This window comes from Lissotriton helveticus, chromosome 5_1 (genome assembly GCF_964261635.1).
Source record: "Lissotriton helveticus chromosome 5_1, aLisHel1.1, whole genome shotgun sequence".
In the NCBI taxonomy this organism is placed as follows: domain Eukaryota; kingdom Metazoa; phylum Chordata; class Amphibia; order Caudata; family Salamandridae; genus Lissotriton; species Lissotriton helveticus.
This window is the reverse complement of record NC_136065.1, coordinates 572,895,208-572,922,958: the sequence shown is the minus strand read 5'-3', so window position 1 is coordinate 572,922,958 and position 27,751 is coordinate 572,895,208. Positions and strand designations below refer to the sequence as shown.

General features: G+C 45.4%; 1 protein-coding gene across 1 annotated transcript in view; it reads left to right on the top strand.

Moving 5' to 3' along the window:
- The window catches only part of RPP30 (ribonuclease P/MRP subunit p30), a 145,529-nt gene extending 139,653 nt beyond the window's left edge, over nt 1-5,876 (top strand). The window contains exon 11 of the mRNA XM_078641013.1: nt 5,681-5,876. Coding sequence (XP_078497139.1) covers nt 5,681-5,787 — 107 coding nt within the window. The 3' untranslated portion in view covers nt 5,788-5,876. The remainder of the gene's footprint in view (nt 1-5,680) is intronic.
- Nucleotides 5,877-27,751: the final 21,875 nt, after the last annotated feature.

The window sequence follows — 27,751 nt, the reverse complement described above, 5'->3', positions numbered from 1 at the left end:
TTAAATTCCTAAAAGTGCACCATTACCCTAGGATGTCCTGGCGCTGAGATCTGCTTAAGCAATAGTCGGAGGGGGTTCAATGAGTAAAGACCCGATTTTCAGACCCTTTCTAAAGGAGAGAAGGTCTCTGGCATTTCTCAGAAAGAACGGAAGTTCATTCCAAGCCTTGGGCGCGCAGGTGATGAAGCTCCCGACACCCCAGCTGGATTTCCTAACAATGGGGATCTGGACATTTTTAGCTCCTTTAGACCGCAGGGTCCTGGTTGGGGCATACCTCAAACGGTCAGGAACAATACCGTTGAGAGCCTTAAATGCTATGCATAAGGCCTTAAAACTAACCCTTTGCTTCACCGGGAGCCATTGTAGCCGAGTTAACTCTCTTTTTACTGAAACAAATTTTGGTATGCCTGTCAGAAGCCTGATGGCTGCATTCTGAGCTATCTGAAGCCTATTAAGATGTTGATTTTGGGTATTCATATAAATGCCATTGCAGTAGTCTAATACAGACAAAGTGGTCCCAGATTCTAAAATCAATGAAACATACCTAAGAAATTTTAGAAAATGTAAACAACATTGTTTTTATTCACAACGTGTAACATAAAAATTAGTCATAATTTGCATCCATAGATAATCACAGTTAATGCCCCAGCGGAAAAGGACAGGGAAGGGTAGTGTTGAATAGTGAGGGTACTGAAATGAATACAAAAGTGGTCACTATGACCTCAATAAAACTGAAATAATAATTAATCAACACACTTGAAAAATCACGGTTCCTGAATTCATTCAAGAAATGTCATGCCTAATACAATCACAAATGATACATCAAGAAAAAAGGCTGAAAATACAAAGAAAGTGTCGACGTTTCGACCCAGAACTGTGCAGGTGTAGAATGAAACCTTGCTAGAGGGTCTTCATCAGGACAAGGGCACGGAGAGGGGCAATGAATCTTCTTGTGGCGAAGTGTAATCAGAGATGAGGAGCAATCCGAAACATAAATCAGGATCCTGAAAATCTCGGTAGAATTGTTGGACCGAGAAAGTTCTTAATAATGGGTCTCTCCATTACAGCATTCAATCTTGTTCTAAAATTGGATACGGATACCTTGTATGAACAATAGTGGAAGTCATAGGCGCAACCAGGAAATGAACATCTTTGCCGGCCATTCGTATCGCGAACGCCGACTGAGGTGGAGTGACAGAACCCTGGTTATAACGCTCGTGTCTCGTTTTGAAGATCCTTTACCAACGCCTATGACTTCCACTATTGTTCATACGAGGTATCCGTGGTATAGGCTGTGAACTTTTCAAGAAGCCGGATACCATCAACCACAATTAATTATCTACCCGGACCCGCATTAGACCACAGCGTTGTGCACAATTTTAGAACAAGATTGAATGCTGTAGTGGAGAGACCCATTATTAAGAACTTTCTCGGTCCAACAATTCTACCGAGATTTTCAGGATCCTGATTTATGTTTCGGATTGCTCCTCATCTCTGATTACACTTCGCCACAAGAAGATTCATTGCCCCTCTCCGTGCCCTTGTCCTGATGAAGACCCTCTTGTCAGGTATACTCCACGGGATCCAGTCGCCGCAATAATGGTTCCACCTCCAAATGTCACCAACACCCTGAATTGTAAACACAGGGTGTTCGAGCCATTAGGTGAGGGAGAAAAATAACAAACTAAAATAAAAAATGAGTGAAGGGAAAAGGTCGGGGTCAGCAGGGAAAGGATGCCTGTAACAGAAAACAAGACAGGTATCAAATAAGTGCTCAATACCATACAGTTCTACACTCATGAGTCTCGCTAAAGATACATGGAATTATATATATACCTGAGGAGAAGGGAAACAAGACTTTTGATAGTAAACCAACTCAGCCCTTCTGCCACAGCCTGTGAGGAATTCCTAAGGAACACATAGACACGAGGTAAATGAAGATCCTCTCCTAACAGACCCTTACACACGTTACTGAGACACGTAACCCACCATTCACAACATACCACACACTGTTCAGAGGACTCAATGTATACAGGGGGGTCCAAGAAATCCGAAGACAATGTATTTTGGTTCTATTCACAGTACGTGAGATACGGCAGTGTGTAGGAGGCAATAACTACAACACTCCGCTCCCCCCAACAATGATTCAAATGATAAATGGATTTCCAAACAGGAAAACGTAGTTGCGACCACCACTGAATTCTGTCACAGTTCACCCAATGGAAGACAGATTATAAGACCCTGGTACATGTAGTTATCCTCACTACACGCCCAGCTCTTTCATTTCTCACAAATTCCAGGGAGATAACGGAGATGCGTAGTTGTCCTCACTACAGCGCCCCGCTACTAATATGATCAAGGAGAACTCAGGGATGTACGGTAACATGTGGTTTCGACCGCCACCTTGTTCCGCTACACCCTTAACCCAAAAGTGCTTTAGAAATAATGCAAACGTGAGCTCCATACATAAGGGCAAAACACACAGCTGGCCGCCAGACGCGGCCGAAGTATTAGGTCAACAATACCTGTGGTCACTGTCCAATTCTTACTGCAGGTCTAGAACGGCGATGTCCTCCCACTGACCAGAGAACCACAGCGGATCAGGAGGTCCCTATACATCCAACAGCGCCGTAGGGCAAATCAGAACGCTAGAAACTGGCGTGCAGAGCAGCCGCTCTCACGCCGAAGGCAAATCTCAACCAGAATAACGCGCAACCGGAAGCGCATCTAGTCCCTAGATGTACTTCCTGTGAGGAGCCGCCAGGCTCATGGGAGTTGTAGTTTTCTTGGTGTGGCAGGCGCGATAGTCGGTGATGTCTGACACCTCTAGCAAGGTTTCATTCTACACCTGCACAGTTCTGGGTCGAAACGTCGACACTTTCTTTGTATTTTCAGCCTTTTTTCTTGATGTATCATTTGTGATTGTATTAGGCATGACATTTCTTAAATGAATTCAGGAACCGTGATTTTTCAAGTGTGTTGATTAATTATTAATTCTGTTTTATTGAGGTCATAGTGACCACTTTTGTATTCATTTCAGTACCCTCACTATTCAACACTACCCTTCCCTGTCCTTTTCCGCTGGGGCATTAACTGTGATTATCTATGGATGCAAATTATGACTCATTTTTATGTTACACGTTGTGAATAAAAACAATGTTTAAATTTTCTAAAATTTCTTAGTTATGTTTCATTGATTTTAGTATCTGGGACCACTTTGTCTGTATTACTCAATCACCCAGGTCCCAGCGACTCATTGGGTTAACCCGTGTTCTTTCAGCATTGCAGTAGTCTAGGCGTGACATAACAAGGACTGTGACTACTGTCCTAAAGTCTTTTTGAGAAGGAAGGGTTTCATTTTCCTCAGAGTTCGCAAAATCAAAAAGCAGGAGGAAACTACGGAAGTTATGTGATCAGTAAAAGTCAATCTATTGTCCACAATGACCCCTAAGTTTTTTTTACTTTCAGAGTTGGAGTAGGCGGATTTCCCAACTCTGAGGGCCACCAATCTGGGGTCCAAATATGAGGGTTGTTACCGAATACAATCACCTCAGTCTTGCTTGAATTCAGCTTTAGACAATTTAAAGCCATCCAACCTACTATGACTTGCATACATTCACGGAAGCAAGCTCCAGCCTCCATTTCATGACCGTTTTTGATGGATAGGACGATCTGTGTATCGTCCGCATATGAGGTTAACTGGAAAACAAAAGATCTAATCAGTGCAGCTAAGGGTATCACGTAAATGTTAAAAAGGGTGGGGCTCAGCGAGGACCCTTGAGGGACCCCACACGGGAGACTAAACAGCCTTGATTTATGATTAGCCTGCTATTCCTTCCCAAGGCTGAAGAGTCGGTCAGACAGTAGAGAATACAAATAGGTAATTTATTAGCAATACTCTGCAGTGGTGTCCATCATGACCTGCACCCTAAGATGTCTGCCGAGGGATTGACTCTCCAACAGCCTACAGTGGATAATCATTCCTCTTGTGAAGCCTCCAACCACGCCCACCATGGTAAACTACCGACCTAGGCCGAAAATGAACAAAGAGGCACAGTGGGATCATCTAACACCTGCCAAATGGGAACATTTTATCAGGAATTCAAGGCTATAGTACTGGGTCTCAACTCCTCCTAACCTGGGAGCAGAAACTACACATTCAAATAAGTATGGCAGGGTAGAATGGCCTGTTCTTTTGAAAGTCAGAAAACAGCCTTGAGTAGAAGAGAAAATAATAACGAAATACAGTGTTCTGCTGAGGCGAGCAATATGTCAGTGAGACCCAACTCGGGCACAGTCTAAGCAGCCTAATAGAAGTTTTGAAATGCAAAATGGAGTCACACTTGCTAACTGAAGCCTACACATTACTGGGATAACTCAGTGGATTGCATAACGTGAGCACAAATGTCATCTATGTAGCCATGCACTGCTAACCTAATATAGCATGAAAAGAGTGCATTGAAAGAAAGGTAATTTCAAAGCTAACGCCTCCTGTGAGAGTAGCTCATGGGGCTATAGTGTGGTAATATTAGTATTAATTTAAGAAACTATGCCAACCAGGGTACGGTATGAAGGGCATGTTATTTAAGTGCATTATATTCTGCTAGATTGATTAAGCAGACCACATTGTCATTTATCTTAGAGGTGTTTAGGGATCATTTTCTTGGTCCTGATGAGAAGCCAGGTGGATGGCTTCAAAACGTGTAGAATAGGGAGGTAGTAGCCCATTACAGCACATATCCTCCACTCCCCATTTTTAACGATACCAGCTAGAAGGAGCATTAAATAGTTTTCCACATAGCGAGGTATTTTTTAACCCCACTATTTTTCATTTTGACCCTTTCGCTCTCACATTACACATAGTATATTCATTCCTAAGTGCTCCCACGTTTCCGGTCGTCGTAGCACGCCCAGTCCCACAGCGGGTGGGAAGAACCAATGATAAAGCATGCCACCATGGGACCTTTTGGTGGGTGAGGGTCACTTTCACAACACATTGTGTTTCTCTATACATTGGTAGGGTACACATAGTTCATGAACAGTGTTGAACAGATTTTTTAGGAAGGTTATCACTATTCAGTTGATCAAGGTGGATTCTTTTTGTTTTTTCACAATAGAGGACGAGTCCACCTTCAGTTCAACCTCTTCACGCCTTCTCTTTTTTATTAGTTCCATTACAAACGCCATATATCAAAACAAACTTTGGTAAAGATTATGAGCCTTGTTTAGAGTAGGGCAGTTTGACAACCGCCAAAAAGTGGTGGATGTTCCATCAGCTCTATTTAGAGTACATTTGAACTGTAACTACGAGGACAGAACGTCTGCCACTCGGACACCATTTTCTTTGCCCTTTTCTTTACAAAACACATTACAGATTTTGCCTCTTATCTAATGTAATTATAATGTTGGTCTTTGGTGTGACTTCAGAACACAAAGCACTTATGTGAGTCCTAGCAAAGTTGATTTCACCTTTTATCCTCGGAGGTCGATGAGTTGAATGCTATTCAAATTATGGAATAACACTTTAATGAATGAGCTACGAGACTGAGATGGCAATCGCAATATAATAAGTTACTACACATCAGTGTCCTCTTCATTGGCCTTCTCCTAAATGATTTGCAAAATGTCTAATTATTTTATTGGTTCCTTTAATGTTGTTTGAATGTTTTCATTGCTACAGAAACACGACAAACTGCATTCGGTATAGTGTACACAAAGAAAAAGCCTACTCCAGAGCAAGATAAAGATGAAAGTATTCCGGTTTCCAAAAAAGCCAAGACAGAGTGATGTCAAGAAATATTTGTGTTGTACATATTGTTCTTACTACTTCTTGTTTGTGGAAAAGCAAATAAATTTCATTAAAAAAAGTTCTATCATTTTATGTTAACTTGTTTTTTTGAGCAGGCAGCCCATCGATTGTATGAAAAGTGAATCTATTGTTTTATTTCTGATTGATAACTCATTTCACAGATTCCTCACCTACGGTATGCCCTCCAGCCTCTAAACTGGTCTGGAAACTTTTTCCCCCAGCGATTGCTCTCCAGCATTACAAGGCGGTGCTGTGCGCTCCAGCTGTGACTTATCCCGCCGGATATGATGTGATTGTGGTGTGGTGTACTGTCAGCTAGCATGCTAGTGCAGATTCCTGGAGCTTTCTCCAAACCTTTAACGAGGCATCCTTTGAGGAACTGAGACATCATTTGCAACAAATATAGCACATATGTTTGCATACCTTCCGGATGGCAGATGACATTGCCTCCATCATTATGGGGGTCCCGCTCCTGCCCAATCTAGACTTGTTCACTAACCCTGCGGACAACTCTTAACATGGACCAGAGCTGCCATCTCTGCAGGTTCTGTCAATTTTGTGAAAGTTTGTTGGACGACTCCGTCAAACAGAACTGTTGCCCAACAAACTTTTACAGAGATTTCTTTTTCAAACACAAACTCCCAAAGCTGAAATTTATTTGAAAAATGAAAAACTAATGACCCCCACACCATGCAAGTTTTCTCCTGTGGTGTGGTGAGTATTTAAGTTTGGTATATTCGGTTAAATGGGCAATGATAGATCCAGCCGTACTCACTGGGAGGGTTCTCGCAAAAGCTAGACCTTGGGTTTTAGACTGTTTAGCAGCGGATTCTACCCCCCAAACAATCATGGCCAGTTTCCAGAAGCTTTTGGTGACAATCAGAGAGGAGCTCATAGGCAAGCATAAAAATAAAAAGTTTATTACCGATAGATGGTTTAACACAAAGTGCCGTAAGGCTCTTTCCAATCTAAAGGCAGCTCTCCACAGAACCACGAGGGATGTTTTAGAAATCTCCAACCTGAGTAAATCTTTGGGAACTGTCAATCTGACCCTTCTGGCGAAGACCGGTGTGAGGGAAGTAAGCTGGGGAGTAGTGGTTACCCGATTAACATCTATTTCAATCATGCGGAGGTCACCAAAACCCTTAAAGCGTCAAAATCCGGCTAGGCACCTGGGCCCGATGGCGTCCCGCTGGACTTTTTTCTGCATAACCTTGAACTGTGGTCTCCACTCCTTACCCAGGTTTTGGCGGCAGCAACAACAATTGGGCTAATAGATTCATGGTCGACATCCATTCTGCTGCCTATCTTCAAAAAGGGCAGTCGTAACGATCCCGCCTGCTACAGGCCCATCTCCCTCCTGGACTCTATGGGTAAAGTTGCGGGTCGGGTGGTATTGGAACGACTTCAAGCCTGGGCCCAAACCAATAACATCATGACCGACCTGCAATATGGTTTCCATAAGGGTCTTGGGACTGTGGAGCAGGCCCTGAATCTTGCCCTTTTGATTGGGAAGTATGCGGGAGCCAAAGGGGGTAACATATTCCTCGTGTATGTAGACCTCAGCGCAGCTTTTGACTGCGTCCTGCATTCCAAACTCTGGGCAATCCTTAGGGGTTTGGGGGTGGACCCAGCCCTCATTGTTTTCCTTCGAGAACTGTATTCCGATGCAACGGCGTGTGTCAGATTTGGGGTTAATGGCGATCTTTCCCCTTCTTTCTCCATCAGAAAAGGGGTCAGACAGGGATGCGTACTGGCTCCCTTCTTGTTCAATCTTTATACCAACGGCCTTGAAGCGGCCGTGCTAGAAGGGAGCCAGGATCTACCCCAGATTAATCACCGCCCAATACCAACACTGCTATATGCAGATGACTCGGTCATTCTTGCTAGAACACTGAATCAACTTCAAAAACAACTTAATAAATACTGTTCTTTTATGGGCTCTCTCGGCCTTAAAGTCAACATAAAAAAGACTTTTATTATGCACATTGGCCCTAGGGTCAAGAATCCAAAACCAATTTTTGTTGAAAAAACAAGGCTGGGAAAAACATCCGTATACCCGTACCTAGGCATACTGGTCGATGACACCTTAAGCTGGCGACAGGCCACGGCAAGCAGAACATTTCTCTTCCAGCGAGCAACAATGGCCCTGGTCTCCTTTTCCAGGAAACTTGGTAAACCAGCTCCTACGGAACTGCTCAAGATCTACTACGCAAAGTGCCACAGCGTAGCTACCTATGGCGCTGGAGTTTGGGGATATGGCCCAATCGATCCAATCCAGACGATCGAGAACGGGTTCGTCAAGTATTTGTTGGCGCTTCCACAAAGCGCCCGACATATGCATCCCATAATGAGTTGGGCATGGATTATGTCATTGATACCATTCGTACCCAACCAATTCTTTTATGGCACCGTATATGGACCAAAGATGAGTGCCATCTAACACGTTCCCTGATCACGGACTGTATGGACTTAACAAACTGGAAAAGGATTCCATGGCTAGCTTATGTGGGAAATTTCTTTAAAGACCTTGGTCGCAGCTCCTTCTTCGAGGACCCACCTAGCATGGAGGATATCTCGAGAAAAGAGCTAAAGAGGTTGTGTATAGGTCATCTAAGAGAACTTCGTGGCTCAACCGAGATTTTAAAACCCTCCAATTCTCAAATCTGTACAGTTCAGCCTGTTAAAGGCATGCAACCGTACTTATCGTTTTATTTGTCCAACCATGAGAAATATCTCCTGACAAGATTTCGTTTTTATTTTTTTTTTGTTTAGTTTCTTTTCCCCAAACACAGTGCTGGTCAAATGCCATCACGAATTGCCCTTGTGATGGTGTATCCACCCAGTCAACAATTCATATTATCTTTTTTTGTAAATTTTATAAGTTACCGCGAAAGACCTGGATTTTACCACTCCTTCGTTTAATTGGCCTAAGGTCGTGCTATCCAGCATTCTTGTCTCTACAGCTCCTGGACTCAGAATATTCTGCAAAGTGCATAGTTACCTTTTTAAAAGCTTGTATCAAGATCCGCCATGTTCTTAGTTAATACTTTTTATGTCCACATATTTTACTTTAGATTTGTTATGTATTGGGTAGTCTTATTTTTTGCTGTATTTTTTTCCTGGAATTTTCTTTTTAATTTATTGTTATTTCCATGTACTTTGTATGGCTGCAAAACAAGTGGTAACCGAATAAAAGATTATGAAACTGATATTGTCCTTCACCGCCAAGTAAAAAAGTAAAACCTGGCGTGACAGACAACCTAAAACGAGCCATTGGATCTCCCATTGTGAATTGAGCGGGCTGTCTGATGATGAACATCTGGCAGCCCATATTCCATCTTGTCAAAGGAGTAGTAAGTGGGCGACCAAGCCCAGAATAGCCTCGGTCATCAACACAATTTCTGTCTGCCTGCCTCTAAACCAGGCAGATGACCCATGAGGTTGCCGGAGAGGGCACTCAGTTGACATTGCACGGAGACTTAATAAGATACTCTAAACAGGTTTCGTTTCTGAAGAGCAGCAGAGTGCAAATCACATTCACAAGATCTTGGACTGGTACATTACACCCAGATAGGCGATACAGACACAGCTGTACTTTCACGTAAAACATCTGCCGGTGTTTCACTGAGTCTATAAGTGGTTGGTCAGATACCAACTGCATCTGTCTAGTTGAAATCATGTTTATAAAATCAACACTTAATATTGTAGACAGGGTGAAGATTCGTGAAAGGCTGCACAACGGAGTCTGGGTACAGTGGGGACTGAAACTGTCCTTGCACTAAGCAGAGTCACGCCTACAACATCTGCAGCAGTGAAAAGACCAAGGACCCCACTACGGCTGTGGAGATTTGTGAGGGGCTATACAAGGGAGACAGGCTGCATTGGGAGACTGGAAGACCTTTAGCCCCTTTCACTGAGAACCACACCCACAACACCTTTGGCTGTGAAAAGACTGCCAAATAAAGCACTGCACAGGTGAAGGTTCATAACTAGGGGCCATAAAAAGGAGACTGGCTGCAGTGGGGGACTGCAAAATCCAGAATCCCTTGTGCTGAGCACTGTCACACCCACAATACCCGCTGCATTGAAAAGACTGCTAAGTATCTGCTGTGCAAATGAAAATTAACCCCTCCCACGCTGGTGACGGAACCACTCCGTCACGCCCCTCGGGTGGGCTGTGCTGGTGACGGAGCGGTTCCGTCTCGGCCCGGCCGCCGCGCGGCACTAATTACGGTCCTGTGCGGCGCGTTCTATTGAGCGGGCGGGGCCGTGACGGAACCGCTCCGTCACAAGCACATCCCACCAGAGGGGCGTGACGGAGCGGTTCTGTCACCAGCCTCGGAGCGCCGCGCGGCCTCCCCATCCCCTTAGCGCTGCGGCGGAATTGCTGCCGCAGCGAAAGGGTTAAGGAGGCTGCCAGGAAAGTGGACCCCTCCAAGTCCCGAATTTCGTAGTAAACATTCAGATTCATACCCCCTCCTGAATATGGTTTGAGTAATACGCGTATGGGCTGCCATAACATTGTATTCCTATTTAGTGAGACAGATGTTTTACACAAGAATTAAAGGAATTTATGTACACCAAAGCTGGCAATTTGCTCAATTGCTTTATCTGCACCACAGTCAGAAAAGACACTTTAAAGCTAACCACCACATACCGGTTCCTAGACTTTTGACACTGGATCAGCACCCCTTTCTGAAACATTAGAATAAAGATGGAACACAAACCATCTAATTTTTTCCATTTGCAAGTTCTTCTTTGCCAAGGGTAGGAGCGCTTCGTAGAGTACTTAGAAGAGCTGTTATGATACAGGGCTGGTGTCTACATGATGGCTAAAGGTGAGGGCACATCACCTGAAATCTGAACAACTTGTTGAACGAGCTGGGGGTGTACCTTCTGTTTAGTACCTACAAGTCTGCCTGCTTAGAGAATGAAGGAGAGGACTAGTGCCAGCTGTTTTCCCGGCCTGTGAAGCACCCAGAATTCCCAATTTGCAACAGGTGCTGTAACATGTGTTAGTAGTCATCTCGCCTCCCTACATCAATCGTGGTGTGAATTAAATGAGTTATCTACAAACCCGGGCAACAGTGTGCCATCTTGCATCCCTAAGGTGTGACCAATGGTACTTGTTCTGCCAGTACCTCATCATGCAGTACAACTTGCAAAAAGCAACAACGCTGCCTAGTGTAACATCTGCCCTATGGCTCAGAAGCACCTGCTGACCAAGATTTCTGCACTGTTTGCCCTAGTGAGCAGCCAGGGTACTGTCCCCAGTCCTTCCCCTGCTGATGAAGAATCTAATGGTGGGACCACGAAGCACGCGCAACCCATCTCTGTGCTGAGCTGTCTCCCATTGAACAGGTAACATGGGACCTGAGATTAAAAGCAGAGCTCACATGGTGCCACCTATATCTGCTTCCTTCAAGCAGCCTCCAGTGACTAGCCAGTACCACTCGGTAGCACAAATGATGGGCTAAAACAGAGAAGATTTCCAGCTCCTGTTTGGAGGCCCTGCCTAAGATATGCCCATTAAGGGATATTACACCTTTCCAGGGCACTAGTGGTAAGCATATAAAGTTTTTATTTTTCTATTGTGGAGGGGTTGGGGAGATGTGGCTTAAAGTGCCCCTGGCTATATTTGGCATTAAGTTCTGACCCTTCAGACGCCCCGCCCCTCCTTGTGCACACACATTTAAAGAAAATAAAGTTGGCAATTCTACAAAATAGTGATGAGTGTATCTTGGATTCCTAAAGATAAGCCGCCTGCCGTAAGTAGGATAATAATTGCCAGTGTGAACCTTCTGAAAAGACTGTCCGACAGGTTACCCAACATGCTAGCTGTTTACACAGCCTGATAGTAAGATTGCACCTGTGCCTGATTATCGCCCATGGCCTTTTATCTCTGCTAAGACAGTGTAGATATTGGGGTCACCATATTAGCTTAGATAAACCATTCTACCTTGTGTGAAATTTGCCTAGTGCCCGTAGATGGCATATAGCTGAATACCCATAACTGTGTGTATTATTTTATTGTTTTTCTGTGCCAGTGCTGTGATATTGATAGCCAAACCTCTAAATTCATTCATTGTTTTTTGTTTGTCATGACCACGGAACATGCACATTGTAGGGCTGATATAAGGGTTTCCAGTCATTTCGTTGGGGGAGGGGGATCTTGACTTGACATGTGACTTAATTAAAATTGACTTCAACCCATCTACATTTGGCCAATCAGTCAGCCCCTTTAATGAGAGCCCACAACCTCAGCATTGTTAATAAAATGCACACAATGGCCATCAGATAGTTTTCCCTTAATTCCAGCAACCTTCCAGGATGTAACCCTAATAATAGTTCTGTAATGATTACAATTCACAAGGGTTGACTGGCATCCCAGTGGGTTCAGATTCGTTATATGGTTTACCTCTCTGTCTTGTGCAGTACCTCCTAATTGCATTGCATCAATAGGCTCTTTTTGACAAACATGAGCCTCAGCATCCCTTGGACTTGAATCTTATATATCCCCCCGGTCAATCATTCTCCCCCAAATTTGAAGAGGCAAAAATATATTCTGTAATATAAAATTAGAGTGGATTGAGGTCCTTGATGAACAGTCACTGTCAGAGGTAACCGATGCAAAGAAGGGGTGACGGAAATATGAGAAAGTAAAGCAGAAGATCCAACTCTAGAAGGAAAATCTACACAACAGGGGTAACATCGACAGAGGTATGGAGTGGAGCAATGGAGGGAGAGAAGATACGTCAAAGAAGAATAGAGAAAGAGAAGGGGAAGTAGAGAAGGAGACAGGCTGAATGAGAGTTAAGGCGGGACTAGCAGGAATGAGAAGATACCAGACACTGGTAACCAGTGGATTGTGAGGTGTGCAGGGAACGTCCTAGACTTAGAGGAACAGCTGCAGAATTGATAGACATGGAAGAATAGAGCGGCCCAGGGTGGGCTCCTTAGGTCTACTAGAGGGAAATTCTTCGAGTAGGAGAAGACTATGTGGAAGAAAGAGAGATGGGGAATTGAGAAGCTCTCCGTTTTTGAAAGGCAGGTGAAGAGAAGACCGAAGGCAAGCACTAGAATTGTGAAGCGGGTAAAGAAGTTTGAAAGAAGGGGAACACAGGACAGTGCCACAGGAGGTGTAGTGAGAGGGGTGAGTTAATTGCAAGAGACAGCAAGGAAGTTGAGAGTGAAGACAAATGTCTTGAATAGATGGTGATAGATGAAGCGATAGATATTAAGAGGAGGACAGTAACTAGTAGCAGTGAAGGAGGAAACGGAAGTGAAGGTAGATTGACGTACGAGTGGGAGAATTGAGACCGCTATTAGAGGGAAGAAAGATGGTTGCAGTGCATGTGGCTGAAATCTTTCAAAAGGAGCAGGTAGATTTGTGAATGCGCAAGAGTGTTGCAGGCAGAGACAGAGGCGATACTGGAAATGACAAATGAGAAAAAGAGTAAAGAAAAGATGGCCGGAGGAAGAATTATTCAGAGTGAGTAGAGAAGGGGAAGAAAACAATGACTACACAGATATAGAGGTGGCTAAGAGTAGTAAAAGAGATAAAGACATGACCTTGTTAGTCAAAGGGAAAGAGAAACTTGTGGAAAGGATTTCAAACATGTATATAGGTCTGACAAAGCCCTTGGTGTCACACATAATGTTGACTACTAAAGAAAAGCTATGGGCCAGAGAATATATACATTTATTTAAAGTCTTGCACAGAAAGATTAAGTCAAAGAAGAAGAAAGGTAACTAGCAAGGCAGGGGCGGCCTTAGGCATGTGCAAGCTGTGCGCCTGCACAGGGCCGCCAAACCCAAGGGGCCACAACGCCAATATATATCCTTAATATAATAATCCTCTGAGGATGGATACATATTTGCGTGGATTTGGCCTCCGGCTCTGTTCCACTTCTAAACACCTTCCTGAGCTCCGGGGAGGGGGGGGGGGGGCTCCGCTTCACCCGGACCCCTTCTTCCGGGGCCCCCTACCTACGCTCCCTGCCCATGGCCGCCAGGAGCCAAGAGCCGCCCCTGAGCAAGGTGACTGAAGGTGCCCTCCACAATAGAAAAAGTAGATCACAATGTTCCCTTCCTATGTGATGGAGAATTGTCACGTCCTGTATCTCTAGAAGTACATGCACGTAACATGACGTGCACAACGCTTTTGTGAATACTGCGTGCTTAGGATATGAAGAAGAATAGAGCCAGGAAAGGGAAGCAAACGAGTATGGCTTGGGATGAGTTGAACAATGATTTATAATGTTTGTTAGCCTGATTCACAGAGGGGTAAGAGACGATTATGAGGGAATAATCCCACCTTAAATGCAAATATGTATATGACAAGAAGATATCAGGGAACATATATAAAGGTGTGTTGGTTGACCGTCTTCTTTTCCAATGAAACAAATAGATACAGAGAAGAATGGTAAATGATGATGGTTAATATGTCTTTAAAAAGGACAGTTACCCTCCCCTACTTCCAGCGGCATGTTTCATCATCAGATGCCTCCTCGCTGCTACCAATGATTTAGGCGAGGAGCAGGCTCCCTTAGGATTATTTAATGAGATAGAGGATTTTTTTTTTGTAATTTGTTTTGTGATGTTAGACTACATCACAGGGTGTTCTTCCCTGAAAAGAGACAGGGGAATTAAAACATGCTTAGAAAGAGGTAATTTATCAGATTCGCTTTCTAGTTCGCCTCATCTTTGCATGGTTAACAGCAAGTTTCCTAAGTGGTCTGTGCAATGCTGTCTGTCAGAATGTTTCTGCCCTCTGTAAAGCCTAAATTAGGTGAGGGGTATTTGCCAGGACTTCTTACAGGTCCCCATCTGCCTCTTGGTGTACTGAGAACCTAATATTCTAGAACAGTTGGGGAAGTAAAGGAAGACCTAAAACCTGTTTTTTCTGTGGCGTATAACTAGTAAGGCAGACGTGTTGGAGGAAAACACACGTTGTCATCCATCTTTCCACTGGCTCATGCTTTCATCCTTTTGAGATGCACATTTGTGAGTGGGGACTATCTATAGTAATAAAAAGTTGAAGGGCATGATTGGATGATTAGGGCAATACTACTACAGCTCATCTTGCTTAAGGGTGAGAATACCAGCTCTGCTTTACTGGGTCATAGGCATTTGTACTGGGCTGTTCTGGTTAGGGTACTGCAGAACTCACTGAACTATTTTATCAGTGTAGAGATTGTTTGTTTTCATTGGAAGGGGCTTCCACTGTAGACTCATCTTAACAGCCCACTTTATTGCCCCCCCCCCCCCTGTGCGCCTATATGTTCTTTCCAGTGAAGGCCATAGTTTTTAGGTTTTGCCTGCACAGCGCTTGCACTGTGCTTGTGAAATCTCTAGTAATTAATATATCTTAAAAGGGGCTCTTATCATTTCCCGTAGCCGAATTACTATGTTAATTCACTTTTGTGTCGATTTTTTTTTTTACTTTCCCTGGCTGCATGTATTTATGATACTTCTATGAAGCTGTTTACACTGTATAAGCCACATTCACTGTCAAGATAAGATTTCTTCCCACAGAAAAGGCAGACAGCTTCTAACAGTATTATGGAATGCTTGCTTTTTATTACTTAGTTGTGTAAAGCCGAAGCTCAGTACCTTTCTTTGGACTTTGTAGGCATTATCCAATTGATTTTTTTCAACTTAATCTATTTGGTCATTATGATCAAATTGTAAATGTTGTAATAAACATTGCACATTAAAAATATAATGTTGTAATAAACATTGCAGATTAAAAATAAAGTTAATATACAAAAGCTAAGCTGTATTTTACTACTAAACAGGCTGCCAAAAGTGCAGATACTGTGCAGACAACAGGGTCATGATTTGAATGGGGCAGCAGATTCAATAGCACCGGGCCCAAACGTTGTCAGAACTTCTCTAAATACATAATATTGCTATATTTGACTACTGAACAGGCAGTCTCAATTGTAGTTACCTTACAGTTAAATGGGACTTGATTTGAATGGTGCAGCAGGTGCAGTGGCACAGGGCCAGAAGCTTTAGGGCCCCCACTTATCCCAGATAATTGTTAAAATGCCAAACTAAACAGGCAGTCACACACGTAGATACCTTGCAGACAACAGGGTCATGATTTCAATGGTGCAGCAGGTGCAGTGACAGCAGGACCAAAAGCGAGGCACCACACTTAACACCTATAATTGATAGATTTTACTACTAATCAGGCAGTCACAAGTGCAGTTATCTAGCAGGCAATAGTCATGTTTTGAATGGTGCAGCAGGTGCAGTAGCACCATGACCTAAAGCTGTAGCCACCCCACTAAACACCTAATATTGCTATATTTTTCTACAAAACATACAGTCACTAGAGCAGTTACCTTGCAGACAACAGAGTCATGATTTGAATGGTGCAGCAGGTGGAGTGACACCAGGCCCAAAAGTTGTCAGAACCCCTCTAAATACCTAATATTGCTATGTTTTACTACTATGCAGGCAGGCACAACTGTAGTTATCTTAAAGTTAAAAGAGGCTTGATTTGAATGGTGTAGCAGGTGCAAGGGCACCGGGGACAAAACCTCTAGGGTCCCCACTAAACACAGAATATTGCTAAATTTTACTACTAAACAGGCAGTCACAAGTGCAGTTATCTATCGGGCATTAGGGCCATGATTTTAATGATACTGCATGTGCAGTGGCACTGGGGCAAAAAGTTGTCAGAACTCCTCTAAACACCATATATAGCTATATGTATCTACTAAATAAGCAGTCACACATGCCTTTACCTTGCAGGCTCTAGAGTCAAGATTTCAATGGTGAAATGGAAACGGGCCCAAAGCTCTAGGAACCCCTCTAAACACCAAATGTTTCAATATTTTACTACTAAACAGGCAGTCACAAGTGCAGTTACATTACAGGCAATAGGGTCATGCTTTGAATGATGCAGCAGGTGCAGTGGCACCAGGCCCAAAAGTTGTCAGAACCCCTCTAAACACATAATATTGCTGTTACATCCATTAATTCTATTATTTCCCTCTTTCATTTAATTTTTCATAATATTGCTATTTCTTACCCGCACTATACCACTAATGCATATTATACTGCCTTTTGCCACATAAACAAGTCATTTTTGGCTGGCTAATTTTGGTCATGCTTTGCTGCTGAGTTACTTTGACTTTGATGCACTTCACACGTGCACTGGGTGTTTACTTGCTTCTGTCGGTGTCACTCACTTAATGTTTTAATTGGGGTAGAAGGAATTGTGTCATGATGTTTTTACTTACAGTAATGTCGATAACCCTGTCCTGAAGAGGCCAATGAGGATAAGGCTGAAACATGGTCGCGTAGGCACTCAGTTGGAGGAATCTGCATAAATCATAAATACATTGAATTGTTGTGTGCCACATTAGAGTTGGGTCTACTGATTGAATAGCCAGATTAAGGCACACTGGTCAGATTTCCTCAGAGTGGTCCTCCTGGACTTTATAAGGGGACACTCGCTTGTTTTTGTGGGTTATGTTATGTGTTGGATTGTGTATTGGTCTTATGTATGTGTAAATAATTGTATTGTGTGGTCTTTTTCCACTGCTGACGGGCACTAGTGCCTTTGAGTATGTATAAGATATATTCACGATGAACAATAGTCATCTTTGAGAGAGTAATTAAATGTACTCGACTAATTTATAGTTTCTTGCATTATTTACTTTGATACCATTTTTGTTTGTACAAGTTGTTATTTACCCAGGTATCGAAGGGTTATTTGGGTATACCCCGGTTGTTTGTTTATTATTAACATAAACAAGTCGTAACACTTGAATAGACTTTCTATAACTTATATTGTAAAATACTCCGCAAACTACAACTTACAACAAAAAAACCTGCTTATTATTAATCACATAGACGAAAGCTAATGCATTTACCATTGCTTGTTTGCCACTATTATTTCTACAGACTTTTGTACGGTTGTGAAGTTTTTTTTTCTTGCCTCAAAGTCTGGGGAAAAAATTATCCTTGTCATCCCGTTATTTCAGCACCGATTTGCATCACTTAACTCAGCTACCAGTGTTGTGTGCCCAGCTCCTGTACAAGGATTTTTGGAGCCGCACTCAAAGTAGTAATTTTCGTTTTGGCCCGCCCTCTCCTCCAGTATTAAGGCCGTTTGTTGTAATCGCGCCCCCTCTTGTGGTAACCAGCTGTCTTCGGTGGCTTGAATGTCTTACTGTTGTCTTTGTGTCAGTGGTAGTTCGCCTAATATTTGCTAATTTCTGACATTTCATACTTCAGCGCCGAGAGATTTTCAGACTAATTCTAATGGTAAAATGCCGGTGATGGCAGGAATCCGTGTATATGGTAGACATTTAAATTATCTTGCATGGACAGAATATAATAAATAGCTGGTTGCTGTTCTTCAATTCCGTACAGTCTCTAGGAAAGATTACGTTAAAACGTCCAAAAATGGAGTGTAATTTTACTGGGCCTTTTACATTGACTGACAACTTCAAACAAGACAGGTACACCAACCGACGGATGCTAACGACGGCGATTCTGCACTTGTCAGTGCGTGTAGACTGTAGAGGTTAGGGTAACACGTAACAATTCGTGCAGGTTTAAAGTATCTAATTCCTGAGTTGGTGCAGTGTTCGTAAATGTGTGATCTTATGGATAATGGCCAGATGCGAACAAAAGAAGTTACAAATGTGCTTCAATAGGATTACTCTTAAATTTGGAGACCATTTCGAACTTTTATTGAATTCTCAAATAACTGGAGGAACACCTCTGGAAAGCTGCAGCGGTCATAATTTTGAAGGAATATCCATATTCGTAATAATGTTGCATGCAGAATTTCAAGGTGGAAAATTCGGCATACTTAATTTGAAATGTGATGCAAATATGCATTCCGAAGCGAGTACAGGCCACTTACTCTCGCTCCTTCGACATTACATTAAAGGGTGTTCCCTACCCATTCCCTAGCTGGTAATATGCTCCTCACATTGACATGGGTAAACAAGCAAACCTATCTAAGGTGAGAAGCTGCAGATCAGGGACATGCGAATATCCACAGACACCCGTGACCCTCAAAATTGTGAATATGTGCAACACCGAAGCTGGGATTGCACAGCGCGTGGTGTGTCCACATTCAATACCTTTACTTAGAGCTTGCTACCTGTTTCCCTGTTTATACCATGGATCCATAGGCTGTGACATGGCTGATCCAAATAACAATGACTTACTAGTTAACTGGTGCTTCTCAAAACGTGGGAAACCAAAGCATCAACACAAACTTTAGTAACGTGTGAACCGCACCAAACTTTAATTTTTCCTCAATTCACCAACTAAATAGCCATGTTTGATCTTAAATTCACAGCGTTGGTTTAAGTCTACAAGCCTGCAGAGGATTTTCTTTTCAGACCTTATCAGAAGGGCATCTAAGCCGGTATCGCCAAACTGTGGAGCACAACTTTGTTTTTAACCAACATCATTTTTCAAAAATTAACATTCAGAATTAAAACTGGTAATATAAGAACATAATTCAAACAGCCATCCTTGAGTGTGCAGGTCTGTGTAAGACCGAGTGTGAAAAACAGTCAATATTGTGAGAAACAGCAGGTGAGAAAGAGAATGATATAAACTACAGCAGGCTCGGTGTAAGTAAAGTGTGTAAGAAGCACAAGTACGTGGGATTTGCAGGGAAAGGAGCACCTGAAAAAGAGACTGGAATATGTTCACTTGTTTGTGAGAGGAGCGTTTAATTGAGAAGTGAGAGTGAAACTGGGATGATAAAAGGAGTATATGGGGCAGAAAAGATTCTTTAGAAGAAGAGTGTTGGGAGAAGGTGAAACTAGAAGAAGTGTGAAAGGAAGATGTGAGAAAGGAGTGTGAGATGCAACAGTTAGATTTCTGCTGGTGTGTGGTGAGTTTGAGGAGAAAGACTGGATAGAGAGAGGAGGATATCAAAGGATGAACAGTAGATTGTGAATGAAAAGTGTGAATTGATGGTATGTAAAATAGAGAAAGGATGGTGGAGGGTTGAAAGAGAAAGCATGAGTTTCATGCATTTAAGAAAAGAAAGGGAATGGATGATAGAGTTGAAGAGTAGCTGTGAGAATCGAGGACAGTGTGAGACACATGAGAGCAGGGGCAATTCTCGAGGAAGAAAATAGAGGGAGATGCTAGACTGCCAACACAGGGGGGTCCTATTTCCAGTACAAAAGTATACAAAAAAGTGATGGATGCAATGCTTGAATAGATCTCAGTCACTGGTAATTACTTAGGCGGCATGCCAGTGCATCATTATTTTGCACACCATGCCACCGCAGTTTGGAACCAGCCATATGCAAAGCATTCTTTACCCTGCTCCAATCGGAATTGTCTAGCCCAAACTTCCAGGCCAGGTCTCGCTGAACTGAAGCACAAGCAATTGTTTCTTCCCAAGATGTGCCTTTTCGTGAATAATGGTTGATTCCACTGCTGCTGCCCAATCTTGTGAGAAACAAAGGATATATTGACTGCAATTGAATAACATTCCCTATGAATTGAGGATTGTTTCACAATATTTTGAGTGACACCAAGACCTGTAGTTCTGAGGAAGACACCTGACAACATAAGGCAAAATGTGAGCATTGAAACGGTAACGAGAAGTAGTGCTATGATTACGTACGGTAATCCCCATTACTCTTAGTCCTACTCGTCCTCGACCCAGTCATCACTCATGAGGTATTCCACACACGACAGGAAACAAAACAGGAAACGCTTTCTGACTCCACCCACCCTCCTCTCAGGTGCTATAATACACCCCACCACCAGAAACAAATCCTGATGTACCAAGCACCAAAGGCCTGGAAAGGGAGGGGGGCGGGTCGTATGACTGGGTCGAGGACGAGTAGGACTAAGAGTAATGGGGATTACCGTACGTAATCATAGCATTACCTCTACGTCCCTCGTCCTCGACCCAGTCATCACTCATGAGGCATACCAAAGCAACCCCACAAAGGCCTTTGGCACACCACAAACAGAAACAGAACAGAGACCAAGGAGTGCAGCAAGACACAGTTTATTAACAAAACAGAAATAAACAGAATCAAACAGATGGGGGGATCCCCACAGCTTGCAACACACCAGAACCAAAATTAGGGCGGCTAGACAGAGCACAATTCAAACGATAATGTCGCACAAAAGTGGACTCGGACGCCCAGGTACCCGCCCTACAGATCTCCTCAAGGGGAACCCCATGGAAGGCAGCCCAGGAAGCAGACACACCCCTGGTAGATCTCGCCTGAACCCCAGACGGGCAAGGCAAACCAGAGCCCTGGTAAGCCAACAAGATCACAGCCTTGATCCAGCGACCCAAAGTAAGACGAGAGGCAGCCTTACCCCTACCAGCCAAACCAAAGGTCACGAAGAGGGAGTCAGAAGACCGAAACCCAGCAGAACGATCAACATAAACAGACAACGCCCTTCTCACATCCAAAGAATGAAGCAAGACATCAGAAGGAGAGGAAGGAGAAGGACAGAGAGAAGGAAGAACCAACTCCTGGGAGGAATGGAAACGGGAACGAATTTTTGGCATAAAACCGGGGTCCAAGGAAAGGACCACAGCGTCGTCCAGAAACCTCAAAAAGGGGGGAGAACAACGCAAAGCCGTAAGCTCCCCCAACCTCCGAGCAGATGTAACAGCCACCAAAAAAGTAACTTTGAAAGACAGGAATTTCAACTCCACCGACTCCAAAGGCTCAAAGGGAGGGGACTGCAAGGCACCCAGAACCAAAGAGAGATCCCAAGGAGGAACCGGTGAGCGGACAGAAGGAGCAGAAAGAGAGAAACTCCTAAACAGACGGGAAACCAGCAACCCGTCCGAAGGAAGAAGAGAAGCCGGATCACGAAAGGCCCGAATAGCAGCCCACTGACCCTTCAAAGTGGACAAAGCATAGTGTTTTTGAAAACCCTCCAAAAAAAACTGCAGAATAGAAGAAACACCACAAGAAGTAGGAGACAGATCCAGGGCAACACACCAAGAAGAAAAAGAAGCCCAGTGTTTCGAGTAGGAGGACAGAGTGGACTTCCGACGAGACGCCTGCATCACAGTGATGAGGTGGTCGGGCAGACCCCGGACTCCAAGAGACAACCGTTCAACCTCCAGACCGCCAAGGTGAGAGGAACCAACAGGGAGGGAGACGGGGAACACAGCGGAGAGGGGTAGCGGGGCAGGATCCACGGAGGGCCCACCGCCAGACCCAGAAGCAGAGGAAACCAGGAGCGGCGAGGCCAATAAGGAAGAACAGCCACCACCTGAGCCCCCACCCGACGAACCTTCAGCAGGAAAGCAGGGAACAGAGGAAAGGGGGGGAACGCATAGAGGAACCAAGGAGGCCAAAGGACAGTCAAGGCATCCACCCCCCAAGCCCCCGACTCCGGGGTCCTGGAACAGAACAGGGGAAGCAATGCATCGGACCGGGAGGCAAACAGGTCCAGAACCGGAGTCCCGAACCTCCGGCAGAGCAACCGGAAAATCCGAGGGGCCAGGCACAGGGAGAGAGAGGACGGGAACTTCCGACTCAAGGAATCGGCAACCACGTTGTCCACACCCCGAATGTGCACAGCAGAGAGAGCCACCAGATGACACTCGGCCCAACTCGCAATTGCACAGGCCACCAAATTCAGGGAGAGGCAGCGGGTACTGCCCTGGTGGTTGATGTAGGCCACAGTCACAGTGTTGTCCGACCTCACCAACACGTTGCACCCCAGAAGACGATCCTTGAGAAGGCGGAGAGCCCTCTCCACCGCAGACAGCTCCCTCCAATTGGAAGAACGGTGCGACTCCGAAGGAAGCCAACGCGCCTGCACCGACCAACGACCCAGAGTCGCACCCCAACCGAAAGCGCTGGCATCCGTCGTCAACACCAAGGGAGCCGGAGGATGGAACCACATGCCCCTCGACAGATTCGAAGAGTCCAGCCACCACTGGAGAGCAGACACCAACTCCGGAGTCACAGGCACAGGAATCGAGAAGTCCTGGACAGGAAAGGAGACCCAACTCTGAACATGCCACAACAGAGGTCGAAGATGAGCCCTGGCCCAGGGCACCGTGAACACGGTGGCAGACATGTGGCCCTGAACCACCAGCCACTGCAGCAGAGGAGCTGAAGCCCGGGAAAGCAACCTCCTCAACAGCAACTGAAGACGTAGAATCCTGGACTCCGGGAGAAAAACCATGCCCAGAACTGAGTCGAACCCGGCCCCAATGAAAGTCCTCCGAGTGGCAGGCTCCAGGTGACTCTTCGGCAGATTGACCAGGAACCCATGATCCTCGAGCGTACGCATGGTCAAGGAAAGGTGGCGAGACATGACCCCTGGAGAAGGAGCCTGCAGCAGCCAGTCGTCCAAGTAAGGAAAAACGGACACCCCCAGGAGATGGAGATGAGCCACCAAGGGAGCCGCCACCTTGGTGAACACCCTGGGGGCGGACCGGAGACCAAAGGGGAGGACGCAAAACTGCCAGTGACGACCCTCCAGGCAGAAGCGCAGGAACCGCTGATCCTCCAACGCCATCGGAACATGAAGGTATGCATCCTGGAGATCCAGAGAGGTGAACACCCAGCCCTCCTGGATCAAAGGGATCACCCTCTGCAAAGTATCCATTTTGAAAGTGATCTTGCGCACAAACAAGTTCAGGGCCCGAAGATTGATGACAACACGGAAACCCCCCGTGATCTTCGGGACCACAAAGACAACCGAATAAGTCCCCAGGCCACGTTCCAGGGGGGGGACCGGGACAATCGCCAGTTTGTCGAACAGGACCTGAACACCCTCCAACAATCCCAGACGACGAGACGGGTCCGAAGGCAATGGGGTCACCACAACACCCGAGGGAGGTGGGGGAGACAGGAACTCTATCCGGTAACCCCTGGACACAACATCCAGTACCCACTGGTCGGAGGTCGTCAACAACCAAGCAGGGAGGAACAGCCGCAGTCTCCCACCAACCGCGGGCCGACCACCAGCGAGATCGGGCACCGGAGCGGCGTAGTCAGGAACGAGGAGCGCCAGACCCACCATCCGGCTGGGGCTTCTTCTGGAACCTCCGAGGAAAGGACCCACGAGCACCACGCTGGCCCCTAAACGAGGACTGCTGAAACCTGGAAGGCTGGCGAAAGGACCTCGCATTAGAAAAGGAGGATCCCTTATGAGAAGGGGCAGGACGGAAGGACAAAGAATGCTTCCTCTCCTTGAAAACCTTATGGAGCTTGTCCTCCAGTGCGTCCCCAAAAAGAAGAGTACCTGAAAATGGCAACCGCAAGGCCATAGAACGCTGCGCCGCATCCGTCTTCCAACCCCGCAGCAACAAGTTCCGACGGGCAGCCACAGAGGAACCACAAGACAGAGCAGAAGCCCGGACTGAGTCAAAGGCAATGTCTGAAAGGAACTCCGATTGACGTTCCATAGACTCCAGCAACTCCGGACAAGTGCCCCCCTCCTGCATAGTAGAAAACAAAGTCTTGAAGTCAGCCAACAAAGACTGCGCAACATAAGCACCATAAACACCCGACCGAAGAGCCAGGTGAGAGCCAGCATAGGACTTCTTTAGAGCAGAGTCAATTTTCTTATCCACTCCATCCTTCAGGATATTATCATCAGCCATGGAAGGCCGACCCACCAGGGAAGCAACAATAGAGTCCACCTGCACCGAATCAGGCAGGGCAACCTCCGAATCCTGCAAAGGATACAGTTTCGACATGAACCTGGGCAAAGAAATATGGTCCGGGTCTTTCCACTCCTTAAGAAGGACATCCATAACAAAGGGGTGGATGGGCATGGAAGAAGACACAGGCCTCCGAAACTGCGGTAGAACAGCATCCTGGGAGGTACTGGCCACAGAAACCTCAGGGAAGCCCATATTCTCCCGAACATGACCAAGAATATCAGGCAACAGCTCCTTCGAAACGTACTTGCCCTGCAGATCCACCGCACCCAAAGCGGACTCATCAGAGGAAGCAGAGGAGGAGATATCAGAATAAAGGTGAGCAGGGGACTCCGAGCGACCCCCAGCACCCTTTTTTGAAGCCTGGAGCTCGGACAGCGTCTCCAAAATCAGCAGCTTCAGCCTCTTCGAGTCACCCAGACCAGCACTCCGACCAGCAGGGGCAGAATCACCACTGTCGGAAGAGGATGACCCAACAGGAGAGACATGCTTTCTCTTCCTATGGTGTTTCCCCATAATGAACAGCAAATACACAGCAAACCAGCAAAGCAACACAGCAACTCTCACAAGTGGTACAGAAGAAAGAAAACGAAATCCCGCCATAAATAGGAGGAAAACACTCACCCCACAGCTGCAGCCCCTCGGAAACCGAGGAAGTAGAAGGAGGCGGCAGAAAAAACGAGCCATCCAGGAGCACCGACGAAGGAAAACACCCCGAGTCACCAATGCGGAAAGGAGACGATGACGTCATCGCAAGGACCCGTGCAGCCAATCCAGGAAGGAAGCCAGGGAACCCGGAGCCCACCCGGGTGCCCGCGCAAGCAAAAATGAGGCTCCGAGGACGAGAACGGTATCCTGCGTCCAGCCCCTACAACGCGGCTTCAATCACAGGAAGAAACGGCCCCCGCGAAGGGAGGGGCGGAACCGGAGCCAGGAGGTGAGCGCGCCCCGCCCAAAAGGACCGGAGAACGCGGGCAGCGAGTCCGCCACCAACCGTCCAGGAAAGCGAGTGCTCCACCACATGGCCCACACCCCAGTGACCGGCAAAGGGCAGGGCGCGAGGGCAACAGCCCAAACGAGCGCGGAGACAAGGAAGAGTCCAGGATCCAGGGGTAAAACCACGGGGACCCGAGAAGCCCCGCAACCCAGGGTCCCCGCCAGGAGCGAAGTGCAGGAAGCCCAGCAGCCTGCCTCCAAAAAGGTCCCACGTAGGTCCATGAGCACCCCCAGGGCCCAGCAAAGGAGGAACACCACAGGACAACCGAAGCAGGTAAGTGCCCGGCACTCACCCAAGCGTCACCCATCAGCATCCAACCGACAGGAAACAAAACAGGATTTGTTTCTGGTGGTGGGGTGTATTATAGCACCTGAGAGGAGGGTGGGTGGAGTCAGAAAGCGTTTCCTGTTTTGTTTCCTGTCGTGTGTGGAATACCTCATGAGTGATGACTGGGTCGAGGACGAGGGACGTAGAGGTAATTTCTGTTCCTTGACAATCTTGTTTTGAATCTTGTAGTTGGGCGGCACCAGGAAAAACATGTTTATATCACCCACACACAATTATAATAGAGGTCTAATTTTGTCAATTTGGGTGGGAGTACGTCTCAATTTGAAGGACATAATTTCACCCAACCTAGCCAACCTATATCTATAAAACTGTACAACCAGTAAACAGGAGCACTCTCAAATGCTACGTGCTAGATGTGGAACCGTAAAAGATTCCACTCCACTCTGGACCAAGATCATGAACTCCTCATTAAGACAAGGATCAATCCCTGAATGTCTTAAGAATGGTCAAGAAACATCACTCCCCAAAAGTAACTTGACTCTGATCCATCACACCTAAATATCTTCTATCCAATATCTAGCTTACTGTTCCTTGTGAAACTGCTGGAGAAATTCGTACACCAACTGCCAACACATTGAGCAGTTTAGTCTAGTAGACAGGTGCCAATGCTATGTTAGGAACATTTTTATAGCACACGACTCACCCGGGGGCATCTCGGCGCTTACCTAGTTAAAAAACAAAGGGGGAGCCCAAAGACCAGAAAGGTTTTTAATTGTTTCCTGAAAACGGTAGCACAATTTAAAACAGTGCAAGTGAATATTTTAAAAACCGACGCAAGTGCTAATGCGAGTAATTAGATTGACTCCTGGCTTCCGCCTCAGGAATCACCAATCAGCCATCAGACCAGGGCACAGCACGAAAACCACCATTGTACATCACCGATGACTCTCTAAAAACAATCAATCAAAACAACACATGCCTCCTAATCCTCCTGGACCTGTCCTCAGCATTCAACATGGTCAGACACGATGACCTCTTAGAACTTCTAGAAAATAGAATAGGGCTGGCAGGATGTAAAGTTGGATACTACACGGAAATAGTAGTATAAGGCTTTATTAAAGAAAAGCACAGGAGCAAGGTAGGACGCAGGCTAAACAGGGCTTCTTCCCCAGCAGCTGTCTGCACAGAAGCCAGGGAATGGAATCCTGCCAGAGTGAACAGTAGGGGAAGGTTAAGGGTAAACAATTCTAAAGCAATAATGTACTAAAAGAAACATGACACATCTTCCTCCTTAAAGGAGAACAAAAAAAACGAAACAAAATAATAAAAGATCAACATACAAAATCATCTAACCATTTAGGTTTGGAACAAATACGTTTCTTGCTCATATCTGCTTTACTATTCAAATCAATTTCATCAAGAGTTACAACATTCCTATTTACAATATCAGATTCTGACGGAATACTGTTACTAGATGTTATAATGAAAGGATCAATATCATCAACCCCATCATTGACATTTCCAGAAGAAGACCAACTATTGCTTAATTCTGATTCTGGAGTGGTGATACATTCTGACACAATAACGCCATCATGATCCTCCTTTTGAAAAGGTTGATACGCATCTCCATGTGCTTTACAAGAATAAGAAGGAGGAATAATTAAATCATTCTTTGAGTAATTCTTACCCCTGTAAACAGAAATTCTTCTAATATTCCATACTTTGCCATCATTCAAACACGCCAGAGGCCGGAGGTTTAGAGACGAATGCAGTTTATCAACCGAACGACCCCAACTTAACGAAGACAGTGTACAACTCGGATATCCGGATTAACTACCGGGTTTTCAAATCTCCACTCTGCAAAACAATCGTTCCGAAGTTCAGAAATTCCATCCTGTGCAAGGTTTTCCACCACCTACGTAGCCACTCAGTGCTACCTACAGCTACGGATTAACCCAGTCCGTGTCCTGAGGAGAACCCTGTA